This window comes from Sus scrofa, chromosome 13 (assembly GCF_054392235.1).
Source record: "Sus scrofa isolate SSC_HxYL_T2T_F1_AM1 chromosome 13, Sscrofa_HxYL_maternal_Yorkshire_Landrace_v2.0, whole genome shotgun sequence".
Lineage (NCBI taxonomy): Eukaryota > Metazoa > Chordata > Mammalia > Artiodactyla > Suidae > Sus > Sus scrofa.
This window is the reverse complement of record NC_139395.1, coordinates 108,913,721-108,936,669: the sequence shown is the minus strand read 5'-3', so window position 1 is coordinate 108,936,669 and position 22,949 is coordinate 108,913,721. Positions and strand designations below refer to the sequence as shown.

General features: G+C 43.2%; 1 protein-coding gene across 9 annotated transcripts in view; it reads right to left on the bottom strand.

Annotated features, from left to right (window-relative positions):
• ARHGEF26 (Rho guanine nucleotide exchange factor 26) overlaps window positions 1-22,468 on the bottom strand; it is a 136,138-nt gene extending 113,670 nt beyond the window's left edge. For 6 of the 9 annotated variants that reach the window (XR_014824214.1, XR_014824213.1, XR_014824215.1 and 3 more), the window contains exons 1-4: window positions 22,173-22,246; window positions 20,599-21,751; window positions 19,203-19,242; window positions 15,089-15,234 (exon numbers count right to left, since the gene is read on the bottom strand). Coding sequence is in view for 4 of the 9 variants with exons in the window: in XM_021069689.2 (XP_020925348.2) it covers window positions 15,089-15,234; window positions 19,203-19,242; window positions 20,599-21,684 (1,272 nt within the window). In the remaining 5 variants the exon portion in view is untranslated. Of the gene's footprint in view, window positions 1-15,088; window positions 15,235-19,202; window positions 19,243-20,598; window positions 21,752-22,172; window positions 22,247-22,411 lie in introns of those variants that run through there. The other 3 variants (XR_014824216.1, XM_021069691.2, XM_084990077.1) reach the window with 1 other exon arrangement.
• Between the last annotated feature and the right edge of the window lie 481 nt (window positions 22,469-22,949).

The following is a 22,949-nucleotide window of genomic DNA, read 5'->3' as shown; positions in this document are numbered from 1 at the left end:
AAAGGTACAAGAATAAACTGCTGTGCTTTGTATGATTTAGGAGACAAGCATGCGTGAGTTCATGTGTAACCAGCCCTTGCTAGCCAGCATCCCACATCCAGCCAATTCCTGATTAAAATTTCTGGTTGGTCCCTCATGTATTTCTCACATTGCTGCTGTATCAAGTGCTTACTATGCACCAGGTACTGTTCTTTTTATGCATCTATACCTTTTAACAACCCCAGAAGGGAGGTATTACTATTGCTATTTTACAAAGTAAAAAAATGGAGACATAGCAAAGTAAAGTCACTGTTAGCCCTAATAAGTGGCAAAGCTGGGATTCAACTCAGGCTTGCCTGCTGCCCCCAAGAACTATCTCTGAACCACCCCAGTACACTGCCTTTTAAAGCTTCTGCTTCTGAATTTCTGCTTCTGATTTTCAGTTGTGCGACCTGCAGCCACTCTTCCCGTAAACTACCGTCCTCCCCCTCGTTGCCCCAGAAAAGACACCTCCAACTGAATTCCTAGCTTCTGCTGCAAAGAAAGCTAAGCTCTCAGCAGGGCGCCTGACAATTTAACTTGTTGATTAGTCTTGACATTTGTGGAATCTCCACAAATTCCTCTCTTTGACTTTTATTACTGAGCCTGGATCCAAATGTACTCATTCTCTACCCCCATGAGAGAGAGTCCCACTTCTTTTTTTTCTCGACAATTAAGAGGAGAAAATGAGATGAGGACATATATAAAAAACTAATGACAGAGAAGTAGAGAGGATGAAAAGGAACCCAGTTTTGGGGAAAAAGATAATTCTGTAAAATTATTTAATAAAAGATGAGCAGTTTTAAAAATTGGAATACTTAATAAAATACTGAGGAACTAATTTAACAACATACTGAGGACATACAGTGGTGAACAGTGGTCAAGGCAAATTTTGGTCTTAAATGTTGTGTTCAGTTTTGTAACAAGGTGAATGTATTTGCACATAACTTTTGTAATTCAAAAATAATTGTTTTAAAGAACGTAATTTTAATTTTGAATTTGAAATTGGAATATTAGGAACAAACTAATGACTAACAAAGGGGAACTGTTTAAAGGAACCAAACATCAGAGTTCCCGCTGTGGTGCAATGGGATTGGGGGTGTCTCAGGAGAGCTGGGACTCAGGTTTGATTCTTGGTCCAGCACAGTGGGTTTGGGGGTCCCACACTGCCACAGCTGCAGCTTAGTTCGCAATAGAGGCTAGGATCTGATCCCTGGCCTGGGAACTCCATATGCCAAGGGGCGGCCAAAAAAAGGAAAAAAAGAAAAAAAACACCAAACATCTACCTACTTGATGAAATATAACACGGGCTTTACAAAGCTTGTTGTGGAAGAAAGTGTAATGACATGGAAAATCATTCACAACATTGTTAAGAGAAAAACAAAAAAGGGTGGGTTACAAAACAGCAGGTCTAATGACCTGAGAAGATATTTACAACATTGTTAAAGGAAAAAAAAGAATGAGTAATAAGACAGTATTACTGTATTATTAAATTTTTGCTTAAAGAAAAACTTTATATACACATTAAGAGAAAAAAGATCTAAAATGTTACATACCAAAATGTCAACAATGATTGGAGAAGGAGAGGGATTTCAATTATAAGTTTTCTGGCCTAGGGCATGTGGAAAAATCCCAGGCCAGGGATGGAACCCACACCAAAGCAGCAACCCAGGCTGCTGCAGTGACTTCGCCAGATCCTTAACCCACAGTGCCACCAGGAAACTCCTTATATTCTTCTTTTTATGTATAGATACTTTTTGATTTGTCTATAATAAACATCTCTTGAGAGAGTTACTTGGTGGCTTAGTGGGTTAAGGATCCGGCATTGTCACTGCTGTGGCTCAGGATGCTGCTGCAGCTTGGATTCAGTCCCTGCCCCAGGAACTTCTGCATGCTGCAGGCAAAGCCAAAAAAAAAAAAAAAAATCTCTTGGCTTTGGAATTAAAGTATCACTTTTTGAATAAAAACTAGGATATCTACTCACTTAGGATGGAGCATGATAATGTGAGAAAAAAAGAATGTATACATGTATGTGTGACTGAGTCACCTTGCTATACAGTAGAAAACTGACAGAACACTGTAAACCAGCTATAATGGAAAAAACAAAAATCATTATTAAAAAAAACTAGAATATCTTTCAAAATCTTCTCTTAAAAAAGAAATAAAGCAATCAAGGCAGGTAAATGAACTGCTGAAGGATGGCAAGAATACCTGCGTTTCTTTGTTGCTGCCCACAGGAAAGCTAAAGGAGTTAGAGGTAATCACTCAATAACAAAGGGAGGCAATGAGAAAGATCTCGGTCAAGGCCAAACCAAGCAGTGGTTTATGAGGCAGTGCTGAAAATGAATGATGACAGGCAGGTGTGCCAGCGGAAGAGCAGAAGGGGACTGGGCTGGAGGCGAGTACTTGACAATGACGCCAGTGACACACAGTGAAGGCATGAGTCAGGAAGGGGCTGTTGAAGGCAGAACAGGTCTGAGGGGCTCCTCCTGCAGAAGAGGACACCTATTTGAAAGATGATGCCAACATCTTTTGTTTTTGTTTGTTATTTTTGTAAAGTGGCAGATGGATAAGAATGATCAACTCCAAACAGGCAGCTCCTCAGAACACTGACACTGAAGTAACTTTTAAAAAGAAAAAAAATTTTTTTTTTTTTTTTTGCTTTTTAGGGCTGCACCTACAGCATATGAAAGTTCTCGGGCTAGGGGTCAAATCAGAGCTATAGCTGCTGGCCTATGCCACAGGAATGCAGGATCTGAGCTGCATCTGTGACCTACACAACAGCTCATAGCAACGCCAGACTGCCAACCCACTGAGGGAGGCCAGGGATTGAACCCACATCCTCATGGATACTAGTCAGATTCATTTTCACTGCGCCACAAAGGGAACTCCTGAAGTTACTTTCTTAAGTTTGCAATAAAATCTAAACTGAGCAAAGCCTATTTCAGAAAACTCAGTACTAACGTGAAATGATGTTTTACATGAGTTGTTCAAAGCATGCGATGGTGTCACTGGACAGGAATGACCTGATTACATGAAAGAGATCTGAGAAATAGGCACAGAATTACCACTGTTATCCCATTTTCCTATAACAAGCTTCATTTAAGCAATATTTCATACTTCTTTTGCTTTTATTTCTTACTCTTCTGTCCACCTAACCCATCTCATTTTAGTCGTAATCTCTACAGAGCACTTTCATGACCTTTACCGCTTTCTATGATACCTGTGTCAGCCATTCTGGCATTCTGTCCTACATTCTTTCAAAAACATCACTTAAGGAGTTCCCATCGTGGCTCAGTGGTTCACAAATATGACTAGGAACCATGAGGTTGCGGGTTCGATCCCTGGCCTTGCTCAGTGGGTTAAGGATCCAGCATTGCCATGAGCAGTGGTGTGGGTCGCAGACGTGGCTCAGATCCCGAGTTGCTGTGGCTCTGGCATAGGCCGGCGGCTATGGCTCCGATTGGACCCCTAGCCTGGGAACCTCCATATGCCACGGGTGCAGCCCTAGAAAAGGCAAAAAAAAAAAAAAATTCACTTAAGACATTTCATTTCTATTGCCTTCTAAACCAGCTTCTAAGTTCCTACAGTGCAGGTCCTGGGTTTTAGGCTCGTTTTGTTTGCCCCATCCACCCCAATGCAGCAGAATACAAATGAAATTTGGAGTCAGATACCAGCATTTTCCGTAAACTACAAGCTATTGCCACTTAGTGAATGGCAAAAAAAAAGCCCAAGAATTTCTGTTACCTCTATTTATTTAAAGGTAATAAAACAGAGAGCACAGGATAGAAAATGCCATAGCTCACTGCAGGTATTACAAGTAATCTGCTTTGTAACACTTTTGTTTGGGATACAAAGGCATGTGCACACATGAACACACATACTGGGTTACAAGTAAAATGTTTACGTCATTATGTTAAGCCACTGATAGAGACCATGGTTGTAATGTCAACGCCACCAGGTGTAAATTTATACTAGTTATGTCAGTCACGACGCTTAACACTCCCAAAGACCCTTACAAGAAAAGCTGTTCTATTCAGAACTTCCACAAAAGCAGCAGCCCAAGTGGCCACATTTCACACCACCATGCATCCCGGAGGCCAGATCTGATTGGAAGAGCGCTGCTTGAGCACCTGAACAAATAACAGTAAATGTTTATGTGACCTCTTTAAGTGTGTGTGTTGAGGGGAGCTGAGCCAATATGATTCTCTCCAAAGAAACTGAACTGGGTAGTTATACATGGAAGCAGAAAGGGTAACATGAGGTGGGGCAGGATCAGGCTAGGTAACCTCAAGTCTAAGTTATAAGAACTCAGAAACTCTGAGGATGAAGGAACTCTCAAAGGAGAAGACAAACATGGCAAAAAAAAAAAAAAGTGACAATAAACCAATTCATGACAAGAAGATAGCCAGCAGGCCACTTCTGAGACTGAGTCACATTACTGACCAAGTACCAGAGGGAAATGTGGTTTCTCCTCTTCCAGAGCCCTAGGCACATGCATTCATTATATACGGCAACTTGAGAGGCTCTGTTCCAGGTAATCTCAAGACACTATGGAAAACTGTAGGAGAGTCATCACAGTTGACATCTGAGTCTCAGCTGCCTTAATATGAAGTGGGGAAATAGTACTTGCCCTCATGTCATTGTCACAAAGACTACATAAGCTGGGTGAAATGATCTAGTACCATCCCTAGTACACAGTACATCCTCTGCAAATATTGGGTCAATAATTTAACTGCACGTAAACAAATTAATACCATGATACAGTGATAGGTCCCAGAGCCACAGCTATCTTGCAAGTCAGCCTCTGCACTGCCTCTCATGTTGAGACCTTTGACACTGGGTAGACAGAAGTTGGACAGACAACAACCATACTCCTTCACACATCACCACCAGAAGCAGGGTTTCCTGCTGCCCCAAATGGGAACTGCTCCACTTTTATGTTACTGCAGTTGGATGGGCTGCTAGCAAAGTTTATCTCCTACACCAAAGGGGAAAATAATCTTCAACTTCCTTTCACTGGCAACAATACTTCCTTCTGTAGAAATGGTCATGAGCTATAAGCTATAGTCCTTTTCCTTCAAATAACAGATATACAAATAATAAATGCCATCATAATTGTAAGACAGAGAGCATAGATTAATCACATGGAAAATCAACAGGCTGTAAGTACTCTGGTCAACATCAACCAGATCTGAGAAACACGCTTTTAAGCACTAATCCCATATTTAAAGACTCAATAGTAATTTTGATGGTGACAACTTCTCTAATCAATCATCATGGAGACGAATCACCCTGTGGATGTGACTCTGAGGAACAGTCCCATCAATGGACCAAGGGAAGAGACATCTCAAGAGGACATCTTGAAGTCAAGAGGGCAAATACAAGAATCTGATGGATGATTTCCACAAACCAAAGCTCAGTATGACAGAGCCCTTCTCCACAGTTATTCAGAACTCCTTGAAGTAACTGAGACTTCTTTCTTTTTACCTAATTACACGGCATTCCTACAGACTGTTACTGTTCTTGAACACACCCCCTCCATGTCCTCAAGTGGAAGATAAGGCTGTGATTTAATGTTATTTCATAGTATGCACATATCTACCACAGGTAGGTTCTATACTATGAAGATTCCAAGTTTCCCAGTGTATCAAAGACATTTATTAAATCCAGGATTTAGTCAAACCACCATCAAAATTTTTTCTTTTACAATAAAAACTAAAAAAAGCCTCCAAAGAGTCCTTAAACAGAAAACTTCCTGGCTATTTTCACTTTGGAGTAACTTTCTGTTATTTTCACTTAAGGGATTAGATTTTTGCCTTTATTCATTGATTCATACATTCACTCATAAATTTGTCACATATTTACAGCAAGCCTATTGTAAGTCAGGCACTGTTTCACATGCAAGGGATGTAACAGGAAACATAACGAACAAAATCTCTGCCTTCATGCAGCTTTTATTCTGGTGGCAGTAAGTGGACAGTTAGTGAGAAAAGTAAATCACACTGTACGTTAGAGCAGTAGATGTCTAGAAGGTGGTAGTGAGAAAAAGTCATGTGGAAGAGGAGCTATTTATTGTAGGCTGAGGAGACAGCACATACAAAGGCCATGAGGCAGAATGCATCTTGTGTTGGGGCAACACCAGTGTGACTGAGCAACAAGCAAGACAGAGAAGCAGGAGATGAGACCAGAAGGGTAACCAGGGGCCAGAACACACAACCTCACTGGCTTGGCCTTTCCTTCAAGTGGAGATAAGAAATCACTTATGGGTTCAGAACAAAGAGACAATATTTCAGTATATCTTAACAGGATCACAAATCAACAATATAACTAGATAGGAGGGAGTTCCTGTCATGGTGCAGTGGTTAACGAATCCGACTAGGAACCATGAGGTTGCAGGTTTGATCCCTGGCCTTGCTCAGTGGGTTAAGGATCTGGTGTTGCTGAGCTGTGGTGTAGGTTGCAGACGCAGCTCAGATCCCGTGTTGCTGTGGCTCTGGTGTAGGCTGGCGGCTATGGCTCTGATTGGACCCCTAACCTGGGGCCTCCATATGCCGCGAGAATGGCCCAAGAAATGGCAAAAAGACGAAAAAAAAAAAAAAAAAAGAAAAAAAGAAAAAAATCTAGATAGGAGTTCCCACCATGGCTCAGTGGTTAAGGAACCCAACTAGCATCCATAAGGACATGGGTTCGATCCCTGGCCTCGCTTAGTGGGTTAAGGATCCAGCCATGAGCTGTGGTGTAGGGTGCAGATGCAGCTCGGATCCTGTGTTGCTATGGCTCTGGTGTAGGCTGGCGGCTACAGCTCTGATTGGACCCCTAGCCTGGGACCTCCATATGCCACGGGTGCGGCCCTATAAGGACAAAAATGTGTGTGTGTGTGTGTGTGTGTGTGTGTGTGTGTGCATGTATATATATGTATAGTACATATATATGTATTGTATATATATATATGTATATATATAAAACTAGACAGATGCTTTCTAGAGAAGAGACCAAAAGGGATCCAAAGGAACAAAGGGAACTGAGCTGGGAAGCAATGGGGACAATCTGCCTTCACGTGGACAGAGCGGCAGCAGAGAAGTAGCTCTGTTCTGAAGGTAAAGGCAACAGGCTTTGCATCAAATCTGAAGCTGGTTACTGAAAAGACAGAAGAGTGAGGAATGGCTCCAAGGTTTTTGACCTTTGCAACTGGAAAACAGGGTCCTTATTTGCTGAGAAAAAGAAAAGGCTGTGAGAGAAGCTGGTTTTAGATGCTGGTTAGATACCAGAAATGAAGCTGGATATCCTTGTCCTTGTCTGATGCTCAAGGAGAGGTCTAATGGAGAGATAGAAATTTGGAAGTCATCAGAGCAGTGATGTATTTAAAGCCACAAGACTGGATGAAATCACCAAGGGAGTGCAGATAAGAGAAAGGCTCCCAGGATGGAGCCTCGGAACCCTCCAATATTTAGAGATGGAAGCATGAGGAGCTCAAGCAGATCCAGCTGCACTGACTTTATCTTAAATCTTCTGTCCCTCCATCACCCTAAAGGGTCCACATATGTGATGTTTTCTCTGCCTGGGACTGGCCATCCTGCGTTTGCCCCCTCCAACAACAACTCTGACCTGATACTTATCTGGTGGCCACTCAGATGGCAGCTCCTGCCACCTCCTTTGCCACCTGCCCTTGACTGACAGCATCTTGCCCAGACAGGTGTGTCACACACACCCCCTCCCCACCCCCCAGCCTGGATCTCAGAGCAGCACCAACATGTCTTTCAAGGTATTAAAGCAGTTTCGTATGTACTTGTGGGATTATCTGATGTCTGTCTTGCCATTCAGGGTGTCCGTAAGGACAAGAAAGCAGGTGGAGTCTGTCTGTGCTCTATCTCCCATGTCTAGAGCAGGGCCTGGCAGAGAGATGCCCTCCATAAAGACCAGGTGAATGAAGGATTCATTCATCAATTTTCTGCTCAATGAAATAACATGCTCTTGGTCTGGGTCCCGGTCTAGGTTTCTAGTTGAAACATCTCTGTTTGTAGTTATGCCAAGCAAAGCGAAATATCCCTATCATCACCTCCTCCCACTTTCTAGGACACCTGTCTCTTCTGCTCCTTACCTGCCCTCCGGGTCGAAGGCACACACACCCACATTTTCACATCCCACTGTTCTCTCAGGAGAATCACTAACATAAATATTGGCACATCTACCACTCAATTACCCTTTATGTACTAAGCTCCAACCATAGTAGTTTTTCCTCAATCTCTATATATTTTTCAGAAGGGGTTATATAGTTAAAGTTCCACCATTCCTATAATTCAGAAAAAGGAGAACTTCTAAAGGTGATATGAACACCATGGAAATGTAGTCAGTACACAGGGCGCCACAGTGAGGGGTCCCCAGTATTTGGATAAAGTCAAGAAAAAAATGTCCCCAAACTGAAGCTGAAAAAAACAAAGACAAAAATTATATGCAAATATTTACATAGACACTTGTGTGTGCATTTTTCTAAAGAGAAGGTCCATGACTCACAGCTCTTATCAGTCTCTCGAAGCAGATATAAACCACCCCTTCTCTGGAAACGAGAGATGGCAAAATGCATATCCATCCTATAGAATAACACAGCAATTAGAAAAAAACACTGAAGACCATCATGTGTAGACATGAAATGATTTCTAAGACAGGAAAAAATAAAGTTGTTACATCTGCACAGTGTATTATATATGTAAATGCAGTTGTTACATCTGCACAGTGTATTATATATGTAAATGCAGGTGATCTTTATTTTTCCCTACTATGTACATACACAGACTTTGAGAAGAACGCTACCAAATGGAGAACCACACCGCCTACAGAAAAGGAGAAGGAGACTGGGATTGCAGATTTAATCAAAAGTGACTTTGTAGAAATAATGCCAAGTAATTACACTGCAAGCCACATGGGAACACTGTAAACCAGCTATAATGGGAAAAATAAAAATCATTATAAAATAAAATGATAATAATAATACATTTTTAAAAAGTGACTTTGGTCTTATCTGAAATGTTTAATTTTTTTCATGGAGAATGTGCTGTGTATTGCTTATATAGTCAAAATTAATTTTCAAAAATCTTAAGGGAACATCATAATCTAATTGAACTGAAATAGCAAGAGCATAGAAGAGCCCCAACCTTGCCTCAGGCTTAGCAGGCCTCAGCTCCAACCCACTTCACTGGACCAGGATCTCTGCTGGGGGTACCAGGTCTAGGGACATGGACCTTGAATTCTGTTTATAAAGGTACAAACAGTCCAGGAGACCTACTGTCCAACTAAACAGTGTGCATGAGTACATGTCTGAAGCCCTGACTGACTGTTTACACTTTATGAAAACCCAAATGTGAAAAATGGGAATGTTTTTCTATTTTTTTAAACATAAAAGATAGATACGATAAAAGGCATTAATCACCATCTAAGGTGAAAAATAATTTTATGTACTGCTGTGTTGCAAAAATGTAAATGGAAAATTCTATGACTGAAGAGGTTATTTTAAGCAGCAAGTCAGTACACAACTGAAAATTAATTCAGACAAGTGTGAAACTGTAAGGGAAAAGGATGAAATTTTCTATGATCTCTAAATGCATTAAGTGTTTCTGCAAACAGAAAATATTCAGGTTTATTACATCTGTTACGCTCTGATGTTCAGGAGAAAACAGTATGTCTTTCACAATAAACATGGTGTAAATTCAAAAAGAATAAGTCCCACCAAATGGAACTGCTAAGACTCCAAAGTGTGTTATATTTTCAACTGAATGAAATTACATTTATAATCAAATGTCCAATTTTCAAATTGTCCTTTCTCACTGGGCAGTTGCAAAAAGTAGTCCCAAGCAGAGCAAACTGAGTGCCTTAGGAGCTGAGCCCAGAACTTCAGAGACCAAAGTCCTAAGTCTAGATATGAATCTAGCAAGGCACAGTAAAGGTTACTGAAGAAATACTTCAAAGAAAAAAAAAAAAAAACCAGTTCCACGATAGAGCATTTAACATTTTTGAGCAAACTGAAGAAATACTCCAAAGATTACTGATAAAGCCACATGTCTGCAAGCACAAAGAAAGAGTACAGTAAGAGGATGACTAGATAAGGTGGATATTAGGTGACTGTATTCAGAGTTGAATTCAAGTGGAAAGTTTGCCTGTGTGTTTGCTTTTACCTCTGGAGCCTGAACACCCTTGTCAGAGGTATCTGGCATGTCAAGGTGATGGAAATTACACAAACACACCCCATGGCAAATAAATGGGGTTAGGGCACGGCTGGCGAGTATGGCTTTGGTGCTGTCACTGAACTTAACAAAACAAACTCTAGTTTCGCAACCTTCATTTTTTAGTACCACACATAGTGCATGATGGGGGAGGGGTCAAGTTAGGACAAAAAGCAAAAGGATTCTAGTCAAGATTTATCTTTTATTTTCTGTAATACTGTAAATCCTTCTGGGAGCCCATTAAAGGATGCACCTTATTAAAAATCTGAAGCTCACTCTGCCTCTAGAAGACTCAGCTGTTCCATACCTGGCAAGTACTTAGTGTTCTATCTCATGCTAATCATACAATCAATATTTTCCATCAAACCCACAAGCTTCTCCTAGAGCTCCAAGAACTCTGGCTTGGTCCTCACGATGCCATTTTAGGTGGGTCTCTAGCAATTCACTTATGCTTGGCAGGTTTCTTATCTCCGGGTACAGATCTCCAATGGATGTAAGAATGACTTCAAATTGAAATCTCAAATTCCTTCTACTTGTGACCAACTAAAACTGGAAGACCATGATCATTAATTTATTTTTTTATTTTTTTGCTTTTTTAGGGCCATACCCACGGCATATATAGGTCCCCAGGATAGGAATCAAATCGGAGCTACAGCTGCCAGCCTACACCACAGCCACAGCAATGTGGGACTTAAGCCGTATCTGTGACCTACACCACAACTCAAGGCAATGCCGGATCCCCAACCCACTGAGCAAGGCCAGGGATCAAATTCACATCCTCGTGGATACTAATAGGTCAGCTTTGTTTCCACTGCGCCACAATAGGAACTCCGGGAAACCATGATCATTTAAATTATTTCTCATATATTAGTGTTTCCTGAGACCTGAAGAACAGCATAAAGGTATGCTCCCTGGAGGGAAGAGATCCTCTACTTCCAGTGAAGACTAGATCTTTACACTCAGACAACTGAGTGAAGGAAGAAGAAGCCTGGCACATCTGATGACATTAAGGAGCCCAGGTTATGCTTCTGTCCACCAGAGAAGACCCTTCTACATGGAGAGCCTGTTGGCAGAGCCACCACTGCTGTATACATTCACCACCAACCCACTTTAATCTTACCAAGGAAGCCTGTGGCAGCCTAAGCTCTTCTAAGTTCTGCTAAAGCCCAATTGCATGCCTCTCTCATCCAGTTTCAGTTTTCCCTCATTTCTAAGTGACCACAGCGCTAAGTTAAACCTGTCCCAACACCATACATGAAGAACTGCCCATCACCTGTGTGAAACCCAAGGAGACACATCACTCACAAACACACTAAGACAAATTACATACAGACCAAAGGCGTCAGGACCTTAAACAATCAGAGATGACTGCAGATTGCAGCTCTTTTAAAGATTCTTTCACCTCTTGGATGCTTCTTATGCTTCTTACAGTCAACTGATAAGAAAAGTTCCATCATCTCAGGAGGTAGTTGGGTATTGGAAGCAAAGATAAGAGATTTTTAGAAAATGAAACAACCAACAGCAGCTACTGCACAGGGATGCTCACACACACCCCTCCCAAGTAGAAAGTCAAGGCAGATGCTAAATGGAGACCCAACCCTTTGCCAGAAAACTCCTTGTCCTACTCCCTTTCAGGGATCAAGGCTTTACTTAAAGGAGAGATTTGAGTTAAAGACCAGATAGAGACAACCATACTAATTTGGTACCATTAAAAGCTAAGCATGGAGGAGCTCCCATTATGGTGCAGTGGAAACAAATCCGACTAGCATCCAGGAGGATGTGGGTTTGATCCCTGGCCTCGCTCAGTGGGTTAAGGATCTGGCATTGCCATGAGCTGTGGTGTAGGTCACAGACTTAGCTCAGATCTGGCCTTGCTGTAGCTGTAGCTCTGATTTGACCCCTAGCCTGGAAACTTTCATATACCGAGGGCACAGCCCTAAAAAGCAGGAAAAAAAAAAAAAAAGTCTAAGCATAGAAAGATGATGCAAACAAATACAAAAAGCCAAAGTTTTTCAGGAGATTCCCCAAACACTGCAGCCCCTTTACAAGGAGGGATCAGGACGCGAGGTCAGACAGAGAAATGGAGGTGCTGACCCCTTATGGAAAATGTCCAGATATTTCTCATCAGTCTTGAAGCCTCCTCTCTTTAGGGTCCTAACTGCAAGCTGAATATTTACTAATTGCTAGTAAAAAAGTAATGGCTTCCATGGAGTTCTCGTTGTGGCTCAGCAGGTTAAGAACACAACCAGTATCCACAAGATGTGGGTTCAATCCCTGGCCTCGCTCAGTGGGTTAAGGATCCAGTGTTGCCTTGGCTGTGATATAAGCTGGCAGCTGCAGGCAGGATTCGACCCCTAGCCCAGGAACTTCCATATGCCGCGATACCACCCTAAAAAGAAAAAAAAAAAAAAGTAATGGCTTCTAAAAATATAATGGCTGCTTTTTTCCATTAAAATCTCTATTTTCTTAAAAGCCAGAGCTGCTTGCATCTTTTTTTGGAGAGAAAACCCATGTGGGAAGGACAGAAGAGAACTTCAGGACAGTGATTCTCCCTGGGGAGGCAGGAAGGAGAAAAGGACTGGAGAAAAAGGTAGTTAACTGGATTGGTCTTAAAAAATAGAGGCCTGAAGTCAATATGTTCAAATGCTAATATCTATTCAAGCTGGGGGGCAGGTACCTGGAAATCTATTATACAAACATGTTCGAATTTTTCTGTATGTTCAATGCACTTTAGAATAAAAAAATCAAAATGTTTTAAAAGTGAAACAGAGACACAAAATGCACAAAGAAAATGCAGGCTGGTGCCCAAGTGATGAGAAATGGCAAAGTCCAATCATGCCGCTTTGATTAAATGTGATTGCCAAGCAACACAATAAATACACACAAGCCTCCTGGGAACACTCAATTCCAAGATAACACACACTGCAGTTAGAATCCACTTTATAGTTTTACATGTTATCAGCAGATAGTCTTCTGATAGCAATCTTGTTAACAAAAGGCACATCAGTACATGGATCCTTCACCGAAGAAAATGCATGCCCATATTTGAAGTTATACTGAAGGATATGCAGTATTTTCATCTAAACGAAAGCCAAACTCCAGGAGGCATAAATATGGCCGCCTGGTTTTCGGTGGTAAAGCTGAGTTGGAGCAGGGTGTAAGTGACACAGAAGTACACACATTTCTGTTTAGCATTCAGAGAGAAGCAGGATTTAGGCCTAATAAATGTAGCTGCTGCCCCAAAAAAGAACTCAAAAAATCCAGTTTTCATCTCGGGGATCCTCTACCAAATGGTCCACACCAACAATGGAATGCCAGCCATTAAGAGCCAAGATGGCCTGTGTGGGCCTTGTCCACACTTTTTCCAAGTATCTGCTTTGATATATAATACCACGAGATCATCAGATTAGAGAATAAGGCTACCAATATGCTGGTTCCATGAGGATACCACCTTGTCATGTGCAAAATTCATAGAAGTATCACAGAAGTTGCAAACCACTGGCACAGGGGCCAAGTTTGGCCCACAGATATTGTTGGGCTCATACAATCTTTCTTTAAAAACATGAATTAGGACAATACTGGTAAAAGTCTGGCCTTCTGTATTCTCTTTCCTAAATATCAGAAAACACTACAACACTTGGCTGATTTGAGCTAAGAGGCAACTGCTCAATTTATGCAAGGCCCACGGACCACAGTCCCCACAACTCCCCATCTCCCACACTCATCAGCATCACTTATGACACTACTGGCCCTGTCCCAGTAGGCATTTCAATCTATGGCATAACACTAAGGGTTTCATACCATGGGGGCACTGGAAATACATAACTTCTCCTTAGAACAAAATTAGGGGGTTGGAGGGGCTTGCTTTCTAGAATCCTGGATTTCCAATACAGGGCAGAAGAGAAGAGGGAGAGCCTGGGGCAGAAGTCAACCCCACCATCAACATGCACTGATTTCCATGGTCAACTTTATAAGCTCCACTATTTGCAACTTCTTTACTTATGCTAGCAGATTCCCCAGATATAAGAGATTCCCGACTCTGAACAATGCTCATTTCAGCTTAGGAGGGAATTACCTCTGTCCCCATACTGCCCAAGAACTCACAGAGGTGCACTGGCTTTTGATGCAATGCTCCTACCCTCAAGCCAGCCATGGGGATTCCTTTCTGCTGTGAAATGCATCAGAGGCCCACAAAGGCTGTACCCAAACTCACATCAAGTAAACTAAGCATCACACAGTGACACTGTTAAGCCAGGAGGAAAAGAAATTATGGCTAAAAACAAAAGACATTTGATGCAGAGAGGAGAAATTACTCATCAACACAAAGACAAGTGTCAGACACAAAAAATGCACACAGGAGGACAGGAGAGAATGCCATTCATTAAAAAACTTCAAGAAAATATAAGTGTGTCTACACCAAATGAAATTTCCAAGGAAGAATTGTAACAAGGTCCCTATTGTGCATAGGTACATATACATACTTGCACACCCATATGGACACATACCCATAATTATGATAAAGTTCAGGATATATTAAGTTACTACTACATACACACTATATTTTTTTTAAAAAAAGGAAAAGATACTGAATACCAACAATTTCCAGAGTCCGTAGTACATCAGTCTCAAGATACTTTATAAAAATCTGATAAAATTTTCCTAATCAGAAATGTCCAAGTTCATGTTCTCGCTAGTGCAGAGTTTCAAGAAATATTTGTCTCAAAAGAAGAGTCTTTCTCCTTAGGACTTCAGGTTCATTGATAGAGAAAAATTAAAACCACATCCATGCATAAATTCTAAAACTCACTCCTTCCACCCCCCCCCAGTTAGAAAAGGAGAAGGTACACACTCACCGCAGAGAGCTGACTCCACGTGGACCTCAGCGGCTTATGGTGAATTACAATTTTTTCATCTGATTTCTCTTCTTTGGGCTCTGACTCTTCATCGGAGTCAATGTCAAGGGCCTTTTCTTTGTAGTTCTGATACAGGACAGCATTTTCTTAAAAAAAAAAAAAAACAAAAAAACAAACCAAACCCTACATGTCACTGCCCCCCATTGCGACTTGTTTTAAACAAACATCTGCTCTTATACAATATTTGGTCTCCGTAATAAACAAGACACAAATGGATTTCATTACTGAGGAGTCATTACCAAAAAGAGATTTTATCACTCATACAACTCTATACCCAAAGCATCTGCAGGGGAAGGGGAAGGGCTAGTACATGAAACACCAACTGAAGCAAAGTTTCCTGTCCATCTCCCAAGAAGGCTGTCTGTTACATTGTTTTTTAGGCTAAATTGAACTTATACCCTTTATCTATTTAACAAACATTTATTGTACATCTACAATGTGCTAAGGGCTGGAAGTAAAGAAAATAAGACTCTTCCCATGCCCTCATGAGCTAAAAATGTAATGAGGAAAATCATCAAAGTCATTCATTAATTTATTCATTCAACTGATATTTAGAAATGCCTACTGCATGCCAGCAACTGCTAGGCACTGGGGATATAATGTTCTTCATGGAGCTGACATCAGGGTGAGGAAAGAAGGATAATAAATAAACAAGTAATTTTTATAATATATCAGATGCTAACAAGTATCATGGAGAAAAATAAAACAGGGAAAGGAGGAACATTATGAGGACGGGGGTATATAGATTTCAAATAGGGTGGTTTAGGAAGTCCTCACAGAGGTGACTTTTTTTTTTTTTTTTTTTTTTGGCTTTTTGCCTTTCTAGGGCCGCTCCCACGGCATATGGAGGTTCCCAGGCTAGGGGTCCAATCAGAGCTGTAGCCGTCGGCCTACACCAGAGCCACAGCAACGCCGGCTCTGAGCTGCGTCTGCAACCCACACCACAGCTCAGGGCAATGCCAGATCCTTAACCCACTGAGCAAGGCCAGGGATCAAACCTGCAACCTCATGGTTCCTAGTTGGATTCATGAACCACTGAGCCATAACGGGAACTCCAGAGGTGATATTTAAACAAAGATCTAAAAGAGGTGAGAAAGCAAGACACCGACACTGAACAGCTGGGGAAAGAACAGCCCCATCAGAGAGAAGAGCAAATACAAAGGCCCTGGGGCAGGAGTTGGTCTGCTTGGTGAATGTCTATGTACAAGGATCAGCAAGGGTAAGGGAGGGGAGAAAGGACAGGAGATGGGGGCTGGGCATGAACAGAGGGCAGATCACGTAGGGTCTTACCACAATGCCCACAAAGGACTTTAGTTTTTCACTCCAAGTGAGAGGGCAGGTCATTTTAGGGTTGAGGACACAGTGATCTTGCACAAATACATACCTATAAGCTCAAAGATTTATATTCAGGTGCTCTGAGAACAGACTGCCAGCAGGATATGATCTAGTCTGGAGGTAAGAGAGGTGTTAATGAGGAAAATCTAAAGATCTGAAAGCTGAGAAACGACAGAGCTACAGAAAAAAGCACAAGCAAAAGCCCTGAGGCAAGAGGAAATATATTACCTTAGGAGAACAAAGGAAGGTCATGCACTGGAGTGTGGGTGTCTAGTGGACAAAGGGTATATGGTGAGTTTAGGGAGAAGAGCCAGACAGTCCAAATCAAGCAGAGCTTTGCAGGCAACATTAAAGAACTGGATTTCTTTGGAGTTCTGCTGTGGTGCAATGGGATTAGCAAGATCTCCGCAGCATTGGGACACAGGTTCAATCCCTGGCCTGTCACAGTGGGTTAAGGGTTTGGCATTGCCACTTGGGCATAGGTCACAACTACAGCTCAGATCTGATCCTTGGCCCAGAAACTCCTAAAGAAGGGCCAAAAAAAAAAGAAAGAAAAACAAGAAAAAAGAACTGTTTTTTTATCCTGAGTACAAAAGAACTGAGTTTCTTTCATACTGTAAAGGTTGTGTTTGATCTTGATTGCAATGGGAATCCACTGAAAGGAAAGACTTACTAGACTGTAAGAGAAAAACACTGACTACTTAATGGACTAATTAGAATGCAGTTAAAGTGGTCAAAGACACTGAAGACTTGAGGGGATGGACTAGCTATGGTGGTAGGGATGTTTCCTAGCTCTGTAGGTCTCATAACTGAAACGTAGGAGATGGGAACTCCTGAAGAGGTTCAGCTTTAGTGGCAAGATTATGAGCTTGGTTTGGGACATACTAAGTCTGAAATGCTTTTCCCATCCTCTGAAGCCAGCAAACATCTGCCTCACCTCTCATCAACTACTTCATGTTCCATACGCACTATCACTAAAGTTAATCCTGGAGTTTAGACAAGATTTTACTGTTCTTTGATGGTTGTGCCGATGTAAAGCAGATTATGCGGGTACAGACTGAGTTTCCCCCACCTCTGAGTGTCCTTTAAAGAACTTAGTGTATGGCACAAAAAGGTATGCATATGTTGTTGACATGTCTCATTCATTTTCACAACATGGGCAATAGTATTATTAGCCTCATTTTACCCAGGATGAAACTGAGGCTCAGGGAAGTTAAGAGGCTTGCTGAATGTTATTCAACTGATGAGTAGAAACAGCAGGATAGGCGCCCAGGTCCCTGGTTCCAATATCCAGGTCCTCACCACTCTACCTCACAGTTTCCTATTGTTAGTCATTAACGTTAAGACTCCTGCACTCCTCATGAACATATATGTGAAAAAGAATTTCTAGGTCATCATATTTGAGAAGAGGGAAGAGGGCCCACGCAAACAGCTCCTTATAAAAGGAAACAAAGTAAAACTAGTAACAATGAAGGTCTCTCCTCCAACTTAAAAACAGCTCAACATTTCTAATCCTTTGAGGCAAAAGGTCCCAAAATCAACATCGAATTCCAGAAGATGCAAAACACCTCTCAAAATTGGTATCAGGTAGATGCTCTGTTCACTTCACGGTCACAGTGTGGTACAAGAGGAAGCAAAGTGGACAAAGAACTAGATCTCTGCCCTGGTCCTGGCTGTGTGACAGTGGAAAAGTAATAAATCTCTTTGAGCTTCCAGATTCCTCAGTTATAAAACCTGGAAGATGAATTTATCCCAGCTAGCTAAAATATGGTATCTGGGTTTCTTCTCCATAGAGAACAGTTTTCTAAGATTGGTACTTTTTATAAACTGTTTATGTTTAAATGATCTGATGGAAACTGATTTTTATAAGAATTATATGGGAAAAAGTAATCACCCAAGGTGATATAATTCTGGGTGGTTTTATATTAGATTTATGTATAGAGGGGCATACCCTTCTTCATTATTCTTTAAAGGCTGGAAAATCTTAGCATTTCAAAGCATGTCAGGAAGTAACTACCCTCACCTCCAGCAAGCTCCCCCAGCCCTACAAGGGTTGCAGCTGGGGCTTCTCCTTTCATGCTCTTCCAGTCCCTTGACACTGGATCCACCTATTTACACAAAGTCTGCTAATCTGATTAGGGTCTGAACACCTGGTGAAAGCTGCTTTTGTTTTTGAGATACTTCACAAAAATACAATATGGGTTCCAAATTCTTAGTAGTATGCTTCTGTCTGCCAGCCAGGAGGGTTAGATTTCCCTCAAATTGAAACTTGATTAGGAAGCTGGATGTCAGAAATAATATTAAAATGTAGAAATACAGGGAAAAGAACATTAAGTCAAAGGAAATATGACCTAAGGAAATGTGACTTAGGATCTAAATGCCAAACTCAGCATTTTTAACTAAAAAAGCTAGAGCTTGCTCTTACTCTTTCTCCATTTTTTAAGAGAGGTGGGGATAGAGCCAGAATAGAGAAAAATTAAAGATCCCAGGACACTGGTCTGACAAAGTCATCTGCTTACAAAGAATACCATTAATTCTATTCATGGCTGGTATCATCAAATGAAAATTTAGCTTAGCGTAGAGCCTTGTGCTGTATAATTTGGGAAGAAGTTGCACATTTTTCTCATCTTGTGTTTTTTGTTACTTCAGTTGGATTTCAACTTATAATTGTTATTCCACATTGAAACAGCAATAAAAGTCTGGAAAATCAAATGCTTACCTTCCCCATCAAATGTTCCTTGTCCTTTCAGCATTTTTTTCTAAGAAACAAGAAAAGCACAAAAGAGAAAAGCAAAGCAAACTATGTATGAATAAGCCAAACAGAAAACACTATTTTACGAAAAAGTACTTCTTGTGTTGTTACATTCATTAGATTTCCAAAAGTGTATAGCAGATGATCCCTGGAGTGGTTCATTCATACAACCACTACAAGTCACTAAAAAGGTAAATAAAATGTACAATGTCCCCCACACTCAGTAAATACAGCTTGGCAATCCTCAAATGACCAGTCGTCCATATTAATTTCATTACTCATGATTCACCATCACTGTTAAACTCAACTTTGCTATACTTGCCCAGTTGGAGGGGGGAAAAAAAACACAAAAAAAGTTATGTAATTTCTTTAAGCCCATAGGATCTAAAATAAAACAGGCTTGCTTGTGTATTATACATGTGACATTTATATAGACTGGTTCCAGTTCTCTGATTAATCAAAAAAAGATGTGGCTGCCAAAAGGAATTTCTGCCCTGTTGCTGAGATCTGTCTTGTGTCTGGAGAAGGCAGCACATGCACACTCCAAAATCTCCTTCTCTAGCCTTTCCTATTTCTTTATGTCATATTTGGTAATATTTTAAGGAGTGCAGCTCCTAGGTCCCTATCTGGGAGCAATACCACACCATTCATGGGCCCTGAAGTTTGGAACAATCAACTCGTTAGATGCACTCAAGGATTAAGTGAGCACAAAGTGGGAAGAATAAACAACCACAGACAGTGGTGACAGCAAAAAGCAACAACAAAGATGACAAACTATTTTTATCTTTTGTGATTCTAGCTACTGATTTTTGAAATTCACATTTGCCTGAATGGTATTTAGTATGTGATCACCACTGGGAAAAAAATTCAGTAATTAAATAATCAGTGTAAATGATTAAAATAATCAAATAGGCTCAAAGGAAATCAGTGTTTTCCTATAGCAGCTGTGAGGAATCAGTAACCAATCAGACAGCTGACCACAGTCAAGACTGCAGAGCCACACCTGCCCTCCACTCCCTTTTCAGCTACATGTATTAAAAGTGTTCTGGATTCACTAAGCCAATTCTTAATTTGCTGTACCTTTCCCCCATTTGTCCTCCACATTATGCCCAAACTTAGAAAGTTAAAACAGTGGTAAGAGTTTCTGTTCCTCCCATAAAGCTGCTTTAACCTGGGCTGTGCCTGCCAGCAATAGAATGGCGAAGAGATAAAAGGGCAGGGGTCTGATCAACAAACAATAGAATTAAAAAAGAACAATCTCTTCTGGTTTCCTCTGTGCCCCTCCTCCCCACCCTCAACACCTTCACTAGTAGTTTAGAGAATGCCTGACTTAGTGACTTGCCACATTCCTGCCCATTCTTACCTTTATCCTTCCCAGGCTGGAAAACTTCTCCTTGTCTTCCATCACAGCTTTCAGAACAGGCTGGGACATTCTGTTCTTCTTCTTCGAGGTGGTAGGACTGTCAAAGTCAACGCCACTGACCACGGCCCTGCGATAGGACGTGGACCGCAAGCCTCTCCGCAGAGACCCTGGGCTGTCCACGTCGTTCTCCGCCTCGCCCTCGTCCTCTGCAGGGCCCAGGGGTGCTCCAAGTCCTTCCACCATGCTGCGAACCTTGAGCAGTCTCTTGTGGGGCTCCACATTCTGACTGTTAGATTTACTTATTTTAATTTCCGAGGCCAGGCTCTTCGGAATGATCTGATGTTTCCCCACTTTGAGGGCGGCGGGGCTGTTTGTGCTCAAAACCACTGAAGGATTCTCCGGGAGCTCATTCTCCTGTGAGGGCAGCCTTTGGAGGGGGAGTTTTTGTTCTAAGTACCTTTTCTGGGGAGCAGGAGAAAGTCTCGAGGGTGTCCGCTCAGGGTCCTTGGCCATCTGGCCGGGCAGCGAACGGGCGCCTGGAGAGGCGATATTAGGAGTAAGCCCATTTGCAGCAGACGAAGGCAGGGGGCTGGCGGGGAATCTGGCCCTGTCTTCCGAGCTGCAGGGAGCGGGTACTTGAGGAGTCCGCGGGGGTTGCGGGGGGTGCAGCTGCTGCGGCGCCGGCGAGGTCACCGTGCCATTCGCTGGGGATTTGGGGGCTCCGCCCGACGCCACTTTGGGTACCTGGGGTGACTTGGGCCGTCGAAGCCGAGGAGAGACAGCCCTGCACTCCGGGGAGACGGTCCTCCCATTGGTTACCGCTCTCCGATGGGCGCAAAGAAGCAGCGGGCTCCTCTGGACTGTCCTGCCGTCGGAGGAGGTGGGCACCTGAGCCGGAGTCTGCACCGCAGGGAGCGTCCCTCGGTCCTCCACCGGGAAATCCGTGATCAGCAATCCGCTCGGGCTCTGGTAGGACTGGGGCCTCGGCTTGCTCCGGCCCAGCAGCTGGGGCTGAGGGGTTGAACGCCTCCGCCACAACGGGGTTAAGTTGTTGCTGGAAAAATCCACTTCGCTCTCGCCGTCCATAGCGGAGCCTTGGTGGGGGGCAGGGAGCGAGTCAGCCCCGGGGTGAACAGCACCCAGTTAGTCTTGCCTAAAGAGGAAAGAAGTCATGGAACTTTGCCTCTGGACAACCAGGAACGCCTTGCAGACACGCGCGCTCTGAGCCCGGCGATCACGCGAACGCTGCGCCGGACACAACTGCGCGTCAAACACCCTCCCTTTCTCGGGCAAAAACTGTGCCCACCGCCCGGCGCAGTCCCGCTCAGAATCTGGGCCACACTGTGGGGTACTAATCCAATCACCTCCACGTCTCTCCGGAGCCCAAAGACCACCCGCACGGAAAGAGACCGCCACCAATTCGCCGGGTGCAAACTGATGCACAAGAAACTTGGGACGAGTTCAGCTTTCTTGGGAAACTCGCCGCGGGACGCTCCCCTCTTCCGCCATCCAGCCGCCCGCCCCCGTCGTTGGTCCCCTAGCACTCTAGCTGCCCGGCTCACAGGCGGATTTACCTTCAGGGCTTTGCAGAACCCGGGGCCAAAGAGCACCCACCACCCGGTGGGTGGCCCAGGTCCGGGGCGGAATCGCGGCGGCGGGAGCTCTGGAGAGCTCTGCAGCAGACTAGGCTTCGGCTCCGCCCCCAAGCTTGATCCCTCCCTCAGCATTGACCACGCCCGGGCCCTCCTCTGTCTGAGCCACCCCGGAGCTGCTGCTTTCCCGCCCTGACTCTGTTAAAAACAGACAAGCGCACCTGGGCTGAGCGCGGAGCTCCGAGGTTCCCGGCCGCGAGATGTAGTCAGGGGGCGGTGTGCGAGCTGCCGGCGCGCGGGGTTGTTGCCGGGAGCACAGCGTGGGAACGAGCGTGGGAGCCCTGCCCAGACATAATTTACGAAGCCCTGGGCCTCCGGACGAATCTCCCTAGTAGAAACCGGGTGCCAGGCAAAGTAGAGTCTGTGAAGTGCTTGAGCTGGAGCGGGTAGCTCTGAACGCAAGAAAGCCAGGCGCCTCACCATTCAGGTGGTCATAAAACACAAATCCTTTGCCCTTTCTCCTACTTTTTTTTTTTTTTTTTTTTTTTGTCTTTTCTAGGGCCGCTCCCGGGCATATAGAAGTTACAAGGCTAGGGGTCTAATTGGAGCTGTAGCCGCCGACCTATGCCAGAGCCACAGCAACACCAGATCCAAGCTGCGTCTGCAACCTACACCACAGCTCACGGCAACGCCGAATCCTTAACCCACTGAGCAAGGCCAGGGATCGAACCCGCAACCTCATGGTTCCTAGTCGGATTT